Source organism: Saccopteryx bilineata, chromosome 2 (genome assembly GCF_036850765.1).
Source record: "Saccopteryx bilineata isolate mSacBil1 chromosome 2, mSacBil1_pri_phased_curated, whole genome shotgun sequence".
Lineage (NCBI taxonomy): Eukaryota > Metazoa > Chordata > Mammalia > Chiroptera > Emballonuridae > Saccopteryx > Saccopteryx bilineata.
Window position 1 is genome coordinate 12262707 of NC_089491.1, and position 12163 is coordinate 12274869.

General features: G+C 41.1%; 1 protein-coding gene across 3 annotated transcripts in view; it reads left to right on the forward strand.

The window, feature by feature from the left end:
- The first annotated feature begins 4152 nt into the window (after nucleotides 1–4152).
- Nucleotides 4153–12163, forward strand: part of RC3H2 (ring finger and CCCH-type domains 2) — a 57097-nt gene continuing 49086 nt past the window's right edge. For 2 of the 3 annotated variants that reach the window (XM_066256296.1, XM_066256298.1), the window contains exons 1-2: nucleotides 4153–4371; nucleotides 11232–11529. In XM_066256296.1, the coding sequence (XP_066112393.1) occupies nucleotides 11299–11529 (231 nt within the window). In that variant the 5' untranslated portion in view covers nucleotides 4153–4371; nucleotides 11232–11298. Of the gene's footprint in view, nucleotides 4372–6121; nucleotides 6220–11231; nucleotides 11530–12163 lie in introns of all 3 variants that reach the window. The other variant, XM_066256297.1, reaches the window with a different exon arrangement.

The following is a 12163-nucleotide window of genomic DNA, read 5'->3' on the forward strand; positions in this document are numbered from 1 at the left end:
ATGAACTGTTTGACCTTGGGTGCACACTGACAAACTGCCTGAAAGAATGTGGGTTTCACGGCACCACCAAACATCAAGCAGTTCATATCGAGTACAGATGAGTACAAAAGTTGTAAATCTTGCCTGACCAGGTGGCGGTGCAATGGATAGAGTGTCGGACTGGGATGTGGAGGACCCAGGTTCGATACTCTGAGGTCACCAGCTTGAGCGCCGGCTCATCTGGTTTGAGCAGAGCTCACCAGTTTAGACCCAAGGTTGCTGGCTCGAGCAAGAGGTTACTCGATCTGCTGAAGGCCCGCGGTCAAGGCACATATGAGGAAGCAATCAATGAACAACTAAGGTGTCGCAACGAAAAACTAATGATTGATGCTTCTCATCTCCTTTCCTGCCTATCTGTCCCTATCTATCCCTGTCTCTGACTCTCTCTCTGTCTCTGTAAAAAACAAAAAACAAACAAACAAAAAACTGTGGCCAAAAGTTGTAAATCTTTATAATGGAATTTTTAAAAGAAATAAAGAAGTATTGCGAATCCATTCGACTGGAAGTTATCCCTAGATTAGTCACACACGAAATCCTTTTCTGCATATCACTATCTTTTTATTTTTTTATTTTATTTTATTTTTTTCATTTTTCTGAAGCTGGAAACAGGGAGAGACAGTCAGACAGACTCCTGCATGCGCCCGACCGGGATTCACCCGGCACGCCCACCAGGGGCGATGCTCTGCCCACCAGGGGGCGATGCTCTGCCCATCCTGGGCGTCGCCATATTGCGACCAGAGCCACTCTAGCGCCTGAGGCAGAGGCCACAGAGCCATCCCCAGCGCCCGGGCCATCTTTGCTCCAATGGAGCCTTGGCTGCGGGAGGGGAAGAGAGAGACAGAGAGGAAAGCGTGGCAGAGGGGTAGAGAAGCAGATGGGCGCTTCTCCTGTGTGCCCTGGCCGGGAATCGAACCCGGGTCCTCCGCACGCTAGGCCGACGCTCTACCGCTGAGCCAACTGGCCAGGGCTTCACTATCTTTTTAAATATCTTGACACTTTCTGCTTCTGAGTAGCTGTGATTTTAAAGTAGTGGAGAATATTAAAAATTTAATCACGGGGCCCTGGCCGTTTGGCTCAGTGGTAGAGCGTCGGCCTGGCGTGCGGAAGTCCCAGGTTCGATTCCCGGCCAGGGCACACAGGAGAAGCGCCCATCTGCTTCTCCACCCCTCCCCCTCTCCTTCCTCTCTGTCTCTCTCTTCCCCTCCTGCAGCCAAGGCTCCATTGGAGCAAAGATGGCCCGGGCGCTGGGGATGGCTCTGTGGCCTCTGCCTCAGGCGCTAGAGTGGCTCTGGTCGCAACAGAGCGACGCCCCGGATGGGCAGAGCATCGCCCCCTGGTGGGCGTGCCGGGTGGATCCCGGTCGGGCGCATGCGGGAGTCAGACTGCCTCTCCGTTTCCAGCTTCAGAAAAATACCAAAAAAAAATTTTTTAATCTCGGGCCGCATAAACTCAATACACAGGCTGGATGTTGGCCATGCCTGAGTTAGATGAAACAACAAAAATCCCTGGTTTTTGGCTTAGGGAGTCTTGGGCTTTGGTGTACATATGGCCAAGTCCAAGAACCACATCAAGCACAACCAGTCCCGAAAATGCCACAGAAATGGCACCAAGAAACCCTGGTCACAAAGATATGAATCTCTGAAGGGGCTATATACCTCAAGTTCCGGGATAACATGCACTTTCCCAAGAAGCGTAACAAGGGACTGAAGAAGATGCAGGTTAAGGCCCTGAGTGCATGTGTCGAGGATACCAAGCCCTGGTAAAGCCCAAGGAGGTTGAGCCCCCAATCCCAAAGGGCAACAGCTGCAAGCTCAATTGACCTTCTTACATTGCTCATGCCAAGCTTAAGAAACTTGCTTGTTCCTGCATTGCCAAGGGTCTCAGGCTCTGCAAGCCAAAGGCCAAGGGTCAAATCAGGCTCTTCTAGGCTGTGGTTCCGGCTCCAGCTCTGGTTCTGGCACAGGCTCCCAAAATTGCCTAGACCCCAATAAAGGCTTCACAGTAGAGGTTTCTGGCTGCCAATGTGAGGATGGAAGGACTGGTGTGAACCCTGGGCTGCTGTCTGCATGTAGCTGGTGTCCTCCTGTGCTATTTGTACAAATAAGCCCTAGGCAGGATCTGTAAAACAAAACAAAGAAAATCCTCTCATAAAACTTTAATTCTACTGGAGGGAGACAAAAATCTAAACAAGTAAAATTAATATATGTCATGAAGCATTTGAGATCATGTTCCCCAGCATATGTCATCAGTTTGGCTCATGTAAATGCATTGAAAATTATCTAAAATATTAATATACAATATGTCAGATTTTGGAAATGGAGAAAATAAAGCAGGGAGTGCCAGGGAAGCAGAATTCTGATTGTAATTGTAAATATAGTGAGTGTGTCAAGGCCACCTTTGAAAAATCAAGTCATCATGTACAACTTCCCAGTGAAATAAAACATACATATATGTGTGTGTATGTATCTATATGTATGTACATACATACATCACTATCTGGTTGAATGAGAAACTGAATCAGTGAAACATTCTTGGGAACTCTTTTCTAGCACATATATACATAGTTCATAAAGAGAAGAGTATGAAAAAGACAAAAGTGTATGACAGAAAAGTCTTTGTTTAATTTTTTTTAAGACTTTATTTATTGATTTTAGAGAGAGGAGAGGAGAAGAGAGGAGAGGAGAGGTGAGGAGAGGAGAGAGAGAGAGAGAGAGAGAGAGAAGGGAGGAGCAGGAAGCTTCAACTCCCATATGTACCTTGACTGGGCCAGCCCAGGGTTTTGAACCAGCAACCTCAGCATTCCAGGTCGATGCTTTATCCACTGCACCACCACAGGTCAGGCATGACAGAAAAGTCTTTTTTTTTTTAAATTTTAATTTAATTTTATTTATTCATTTTAGAGAGGAGAGAGAGGGGGAGAGAGAGAGAGAGAGAGAGACAGAGAGAGAGGAGAGACAGGGGGGAGGAGCTGGAAGCATCAACTCCCATATGTGCTCTGACCAGGCAAGCCCAGGGTTTCGAACCAGCGACCTCAGCATTTCCAGGTTGATGCTTTATCCACTGCGCCACCACAGGTCAGGCCAGAAAAGTCTTTGATGTGGCTATCGAATAATTCTTTAAAATGTTTTTCAGGCCTTGGCCAGTTTGCTCAGTGGATACAGAGTACATCCAGCCTCCCGGGTTCAATCCCTGGTCAGGGCACACATGAGAAGCAACTATCTGCTTCTCGTTTCCTCCCTCTCTCTCTTCTTGCTATCTTCTTGCAGCCAGTGGCTCGATTGGTTCTTGTGCCGGCCCCAGGCGCTGAGGATAGCTCGGTTGATTCCAACATCAGCCCCAGATGGGGGTTGTTGAGTAGATCCTGGTCAGGGCTCATGTGGCAGTTTGTCTCTCTATCTCCCCTCCTCTCACTTAAAAAACACGGAACTTGGCACACAGTCCATAAATATTAATTCCCAGTCTATTTCTTCCAATATAAAAACAGTAAGAACAATTTCTACTCTGAAATTTACTGTGAAAATTCCTTCAACAAATATTTTTAAATTTACTAATGCCAGAATTTGTGCTTGAATTTTTATGCCTGCCAACCTCTGAGGAGCTCAGTTTTCTCTTTAAGAAGGATATAGGTATGTGTTATTGTCTGTCAAACAAATGATCTCTTTTTTATTAAACAGGGAGACTGCTTGGCACCTCGAGGTACTGAGGGATTGGGTCAGCACTTGATTATGGGAGAGTGATTATAAAGCAATACAGGTGCATCATATTATACTAAATGGATACCAGGCTTTTCATGAGAGGAGTCAGACAGTGGCTGCTAAACCGATGTCCCAGAGGCTGGCTCAAAACGCACATGAATGTACAGGGAGTTTCCCATAACCCCCTTCGGCTTGCCTAGGCATCCTAAGAGCACCTCCCATAGTACTCCGGGTCTCCCTAATCACGTGAAGGAGGTGGTCAGGCTCCACCAGAGGGAAGCTGATGCGCAAACCAGGTGGCACCGTCTACTACGCTTTCCTTCCACTGCCCCTACTCCCAGTCTTGCGTGATCTCGCGTGATGTGGGGAGTATCTTCTCGCGAGAGCTAGGACAGGATCCCTTCAGGTCCGCCTCTGTCGTGAGACGGAGGAGGAGGAGGAGGCGGAGGGAGGAGGAGGCCCCGTCGCGGCCTCCGCCGCCGCCAACGGGGCTGTCCCTGTAGCTCCCGATGGAGTTTGAGGTCGTGGAACCGCCGCCGAGCTCTGCCCCGGCGAGACGAGGCGCCTCTGTCGCCGAGCCGCGCCGTCGCGGGGCTCCCGGGAGCGGCCCTTAGCGACCCCGCCCGGGCCCCCCCAGGTAGGGCGGGGGTGGGCACGATGCGGCTCGGGCCGCAGTCCGGGTCCCCGGTCCCCGGCGGTCGGGCGGGAGACCATCTGAGCCTGAGGCCTGTGCGCTGTCGCTGCCGCTGCCCCCAGGGTTGGGAGCTGAGGGCCGCACCTGACACCGGACCGGGAGTTCGGGGACCGAGGAGGCCCCTCGCCTTGGTCGGGCTTTTTCAGGACCGAGGCCTGGCACAAATGGCCACCTCCCTTCGTCTCCGGCCGAGGGGACGCCTCTGACCCCTGAAGAATCCACCCAAGCAAAGGCCAGGCTTCCCTTCCCTTTCTATACCAGTTAGTAAGGGGGTTTGGAGGGGCTCCCCACATCAAGGACTCTAGCTTTCCGGCTTTCTGCCCTGGGGCTTCCCGAGAGCCCTGGGCTGGGATAGTGGAGGCGATCGGAGTGGTAAATAGGGACCGTGGCCAAACAATGCCCCGGGAGGGCTTACCCTCCTGGGAGGGAGATGGCCGGGCCAGGGTGGGTGCCCAGTGGACGCGACGGAGCACTGGTAAGAGGCAAAGCCAGGGAATTTGGCTATGGCTTGCTTCTTTCCCTCTTTCATTTTTCCTTCCTGGGAAAGCCTCTTAAGGGAGACTCTTCCACCATCTTAGAAGTATGGTAGAAAGCATCTTTGTTTCCCAGTTGCAGATCTACTTTTCTCTGTCCTTAGCTCTCAGGAAAGGAGAAAGTGAGGGTAGCTGTCATTTACGTCTTTCGAATCACAGAAGTGTTTTAAGACACCAGCAGATAGAACCTTGATACCAGAATAGTCTCAAGTAATCACTGACATAAAGTAGATCTAATCTGGTGATTCCCAACCTGTTTTAGACGTTTTATTTCTACTCACCACTTACTCGGGTTTCTTCTTTTTAATTCCTATTTTCTCCCAGCCGCTGAGATTAGAATGACTTTGTATCGCAAGTAAAGTGGTTAAGTAATCTCTTCCATTTTTGCATTAGTCAAAGTTTTAAGTTCCAAAAGGAATTTCTGATTAACCTGAAAAAGCTAATGCTGCTACACTAAATGACCATAATTTCCCAAAAGCAAAAAAAAAAAAAAAGTTTTAGTTAGCCCGTGGAGCCTTTTTATAGGTAAATACACATTTACAAATTAAGGCTTCTGGAAACATTGAGAAGAGTTCATGGATTCTCCCATTCTTACTTTTTCTGTCTAAAGAGCTACACCACAGTTCTAGCAAAACGTCCCTTCTCTCTAGTTTACTTCCACATTCATTTTTTGAAGAAATAGAGACCATCACATCCTGTCAAAGACCGTTTTTTTCAAGATTGCCATTTTTGTTGGAGATTTGATGTTTTAAAAATTGTAGAGTTTGGAAAATTGCTAGAGGACATAATGCTAAACATATATTTCAAAAGCAGATGTTATAATTCAAATCGGCTCCCATTCTTTGAGGATTTAATTGCCTTCGTGTTCATTAGTGGATCCTTTGAGTTACGCCTGATCTCTTATTACTGTTGTGTTAACCTGACGTGCAAGAAGATTTTATGTCCTTTGTTCATATGTTTTCATTAACTCACTTTCTGCTTTTGTAATTTGCTGTCTTTTAGTTTGAAAAAGTTAAAAATTCTTTTGGGAGGGAAAGCATTTTTTTTTGCACAGAATTTTATATTCTAAAATTGAACTGCATTGTATGTAATATCTGAGAATGCTAAATATACTTACAAGGTCTTACCATAATAAGTTCTTGCTTATTGTTTTGGACTAGGTTGAAGTTTCACTTTCTAGTGATGGAACAAGGAAGCATGTGGTAAAATAAAGCTAGCAGAAAATTAAAAATGTTTTGCACCCAGTCTCATAATGGTTGTAAGTTACATCTTTATGATCCTCGGAGTTTTCTATTTTATGAAAACCTTAAGTGTAGGGTATGGTTTTCACCTCAAATTTGCTATATTAAGTTAGTTTTGAGTATTACTGTCTGATTTTAAGGAGAGTTGCATTGTCCAGTACCAGCTAGTAGCCACATGTAGCAGTTGAGCACTTGCAGTGTGGCGGGTGTGAATTGAGATGTGCTGAAAGTGTAAAATGCACACCAGATTTTGAAAACATAGTAGAAAACAATTTTTTTAAATATCTAAATTTTTAACATTGATTACATGTTGAAATGCTACTTTGGATTAATTAGGTTAAATACAAGATAATACAAATACAAATTAACTTCGCCCTGTTTTTCCCTTTTTTAATATGACGACTAGAAAATTTTAAATTACTTGTGGCTTGCATTATATTTCTTGTTGGATGGTGCTGTTCTAAAGGATATTTTCCAAGAAATTAATTATCTGAATTAAAAAGTCATATGAAAACCAAAAATTTCCTGACAGAGGATCCTCTTAAAAATCACAATCCTGGAGACTTTGGTAATATGAAGAATAACGTTATCCAGTGGCCATTATTTGTTAAGCGGAAGAAAGTTCTGTCTCAATAATAAGTATTTTTCAAGTCTAGTCATCACTAAAGCAGCGAAACTTTGCTATATTAATGAAAATAGAAAATTATGTCATTACTGTTCTATTAGAAAACATTGAAAGTTAAAAACCTCATACTTAGTAAAAAACTGAGTTCAACCTTCATCTTGGGTTGAAGTAAAACTTGAGTCAAAAATCTTTCCCAATTTACACTAAAGTTATATAATAATCTTTAGAATTGTAATTCAGTTCCTTTTGCTCTAGTCCTTCTGATAGGTTTGAATGCTTAGTTTTAGAGTTTATAGATTATTTTAATTTTTTTTTAATAGGTTAAGATCTAAATTGTACCTAGGATGCTTTAAATATAATTTCGTGGGGTCCAAAACTAATTATTTTAAAGATTTTTAAAAGGAGAAATACTATTATAAATTCCATTTCAGTAGTTTAAATTTCTCACATGGGTGAGCCAGAGTAGAAATGAGTGTTTTAATTAACAGACCTGATCCAAATGTTTATAAAAAGAATTGTAATATATATTAAATACAATAGTGAAAGAAGCATAAACTTTATTCTGGCATTTTAAAGTCAGGTGTCATAGTCATAAACTGGCTGCATAACATCATGGCTGTCTGTCATCGGAAAATGAAAGTACTTAGCTGTCATGCCCTTAAAGCAGCTTGTAATTTACATCGTATGAGAGATGTTTATTACTCTTCCTTTTTATGTTAGTATTCATACTGAGGAACTTATAGTCTCGAAAATTACTTGAGAAAAAATGTTTAAGGTTCTACCTTTAATTTAGTGTTTCTCATTCATGTTTTACTTTTTTTCTTCCATTTTAGTAACTAGTAACTGAATTAGTTAATACAAATAATTTAATTAGAATGTTTTTCTGAATTAGATATCCTTTACTTCTCTAGAGTTGTGAGCTTTTTAATCCATTTTATCTCATGTTTTGGGAGCATCTTCAGTATGAATACTTCAAAATTAACTATAATTAGGTCTCCATAGATTTAAATAAATTACTATAAAATGTATTAATATAAATCTAGAAATCTTACACATTAATATATATATTCTTCATTTGCCATTGTTCATTTAGATGCTTTTAAGAATAAATTATAAAGACAATAGGCTATCATTTTTAATAATCATAAAAATGTTTTCTAGGTAAATGTTTACAAAGTGCCCTTCTTTAAAATGAAAGTCCTGTTTTATTATTATTACTTAAACAGTTTAGTGGTCAACATAAACTTTTCTGTTTTAGGAAAATTTTTATTTTATCTTTATTGAGGAGTTTACAATTATTGATAATGATACTGAAGAAAAACTTTAAAAATAAATCAAATAGCCCTGGCTGGTTTGCCCAGTGGTAGAGCATAGGCCCAGCGTGTGGAAGTTCAATTCCCGGCCAGGGCACACAGGAGAAGCACTCATCTGCTTCTCCACCCTTCCCCCTCTCCATTCTCTCTATCTCTCCCTTTCCCTTCCCCCAGCCAGGGCTCCATTGAAGCAAAGTTGGCCTGGGCGCTGAGGATGGCTCCATGGCTTCAGCCTCAGGTGCTAAAAAAATGGCTCCGGTTGCAAAAGAGCAATGCCCCTGATGGGCAGAGCATTGCCCCCAAGTGGACATGCTGGGTGGATCCTGGTCAGGCACATGTGAGAGTCTGTCTCTCTGCCTCCCTGCTTCTCATTTCAGAAAAAAAAAATCAATTCCTTATATATTTTATAAGGAAAATTTAGTTCATAATTTTCCTGGCAGAAAGTTTGAATCTGACATATAGCAGAAGAAAAACATGGCAGAGATACTGCCAAAATGTTGGCAGAATTTGTCTTTTAAAGGTATTAATTAAATTTCTACTAGAAATTAAAGTTTTATAATATTCAAACATCTGGTTTTTGTAGACCTAGAAACACATATTGGATATTATAACATGAAACTATGACATGTATTCTGGAATAGTTTGAACACTTAAGCTAATAGGCGAAAATATGGAAGATAGCATTTTTATGCTTAGATGAAATGCTAATTAACTTTAAAGCATTTCAGGATGATTTTGAAAAACTGTAAGGAGAGCATTTGCTACTAGTTTTCTATTACTCAGTGGCCTGCTATACCCTGACTCTCTGAATTAGCATTTCCAAGCGGGTAGCTATTATAAAAAAAATAGATTCAGTGACTTATTTTGATAAATATTTCATAAGTTCAAATTATTAACTAAATTAGGACTCCCAATAGTATATTTAAGATAAAATTTATTCTTTCTTAGAGGGGTTTTTCCTTGTATAATTCTGCAGCCTCTTAAGCTGAACATTAAAATGTGAAAATATGGCCCTGGCCGGTTTGCTCAGTGGTAGAGCGTCTTGCTCAGTGGTAGAGCATCGGCCTGGTGTGCAGGAGTCCCGGGTTCGATTGCCGGCCAGGGCACACAGGAGAAGTGCCCATCTGCTTCTCCACCCCTCCCCCTCTCCTTCCTCTTTGTCTCTGTCTTCCCCTCCCACAGCCAGGGCTCCATTGGAGCAAAGTTGGCCCAGGTGCTGGGGGTGGCTCTATGGCCTCTGCCTCAGGCGCTAGAATGGCTCTGGTTGCAACAGAGCATCACCCCCTGGTGGGCATGCTGGGTGGATCCTGGTCAGGCACATGTGGGAGTCTGTCTGACTGCCTCCCCTTTTCCAACTTCAGAAAAATACAAAAAAAAAAAAAGTTAAAGTACTTTCAGAGAGTGATCTGTTCACCTGCTTAGTGCTCATCTCTAAAGTTGGAAGCCAACTAACTGGTTTTAAGATTGATGGAATTAATAGATGTGGCTATGTATATTAAATACATTCCTCTAGAGCTGTTTGAGGGAAAGTTTCTATAGGCTGCTTTTTACATAGCAAACCCAGTACTTCATTTTTAAATACAAGATATTTTTAAAATCTTAGTTTTTGTGAAAAGAGAGATGAAAAAGTTCTTTACTTGGAATTGAAGGATATTAGAGAATCAGTTATATACCTTTCTGTCCTGAATCTGACTTTATTTTTAAATATCTAATTTCTGTGGAACTAATATATTTGGTTTGATAAACATTCTTATGAAATAAACCATTGGTTGTTTAGTTGCCCTAAATACCTAGATTTCTTGTTCACCAGAGAGCCTTTGTCAGACTTATATAAGTTTACTATTGGAAGATACAGGAAATTTGTGAAATTTAGAATGTTCAGGTTAGGTATCTAAAGATTTTAATTAGAGGACTGTATAGTTTTTATATTATTTTACTGAAAATTTTTTTGATATTAGGAATAAGAAAATGTCAGCTATATTTTCCATGTGCCTTTTATGGAAATATAATTCTTTTCACAGTGCAATTATAGCAAAAATAGAAATTTATAGTTTGCTTTTTTTAATTGAGAATTATTAGATGTTAATATTGTTTTATTTTTCTCTATTTTGCTGATTGGACCTGACAGTTTTTGGTAATATATATTAATTAATGTCTAAATGATATGTTTTGTCAAAGTATTGTAGGGAACCACATTCAAGATTTGTAAGACAATATTTTTATTTTTTTACTTTGACTATATTTTGAGGTCAGGATATTTATTTTATTTATGGATAAGCAATTCTATCATTACCTGTATTTTCAGTACCTCTATTAGCCTCCTAATCAAGTCCTGACCAGAAATTTTCTCTTTTGTGAAGCTGACAAATTGAACATATCTTTGACTGACATGGTCCTACAGGTGGCAAAGCTGTGTCTTCACACTTGACTCATTATAATATTTTTTGGATTAATAGTTTCCAGACTTCACTAACTCTTAGGCCATATTTTATATGTTGTGGAGTAGTAGATACCCAAAGGAGACATTTAAAAAAAAATCAATCCAAATTAATTTGTATCCCTAAAAATGAGATATGGAATGTTAATAGGTTTACTTGATGTGGTCATTAAGAAAAATACATGAAAGTGTATTTTAATTTATTCATTTTTTTTTTTTTAGAGAGGAGAGGGAGAGAGAGAGAGAGAAAGAGAGAGGAGAGACAGAGAGAGAGAAGGGGGGGAGGAGCTGGAAGCATCAACTCCCACATGTGCCTTGACCAGGCAAACCCAGGGTTTTGAACCGGCGACCTCAGCATTTCCAGGTCGACGCTTTATCCACTGCGCCACCACAGGTCAGGCCATGAAAGTGTATTTTGATGACTTATATTAGCAACCAATATAAATATGTTTTGTTGAAAGGAACAGTATTAGAATGTTGTTTCTGGACAAAATTTCAGAAATTTAATTCAGCAAATAGACAAAGGACATCCAAAACATATAAAATTATTCAGAAGTGTTTTAAGTTTTGAGGCTGTGATAGTTAACTTTATTTTTAGCTCTTGAAAAGTGAATGATGAGTATGTGGTTAATTCTTACTTTTGTCCATTTCTAGCTTACAAAACACTACACAGCAAAATAATGATCTGCTAGACTGCTAACCCGAGCTTCCAGCTTCCACAATGCCTGTGCAGGCAGCTCAATGGACAGAATTTCTGTCCTGTCCAATCTGCTATAATGAATTTGATGAGAATGTTCACAAACCCATCAGTTTAGGTTGTTCACACACTGTTTGCAAGACCTGCTTGAATAAACTTCACCGAAAAGCTTGTCCTTTTGACCAGACTGCCATCAACACAGACATTGATGTACTTCCTGTCAACTTCGCACTTCTCCAGTTAGTTGGAGCCCAGGTAAGCTTTAAAGATTTTAGTTATTTGGTATATGTAATAATTATAGAACTTTGTTTATTAAGAGGTACAAAGTATGTTAATGATTTTTTTTTTCACTTTTTTATTTATTTTTTTGTGACAGAGAGACAGACAGAGAGAGGGACAGACAGGAAGGGAGAGAGACAAGAAGCATCAATTCTTCTTTGCGGCACCTTCATTGTTTATTGATTGCTTTCTCATATGTGCCTTGACTGGGGGGCTATAGCAGAGCGAGTGACCCCTTGCTCAAGCCAACGTCCTTGGGTTTCGAACCTGGGTCTTCTGCATTCCAGTTTGATGCTCTATCCACTGCGCCACCGCCTGGTCTGGCTGTTAATGATATTTGAGACATATAAAATATTCAGTGTACCTGATTTTCATGATTGTATTCTGCAAAAGATTTAAAAAAAATAATGTCAATCCTTATGTAAAAGCTTAATTTTATTATGGGTATATAGTTCTTTGTGTTCAATGCTGTGGTCAAAACTTATGTTTATAAGTGGTTTTGGCTCTGGATGGATGGCTCGGTTGGTTAGAGTGTTGTCCCAAAGCACAGAAGTTGTGTCAGTTCAGTCCCTGCTCAGTGTACATACACGAACTGATCATTGTTCCTCTT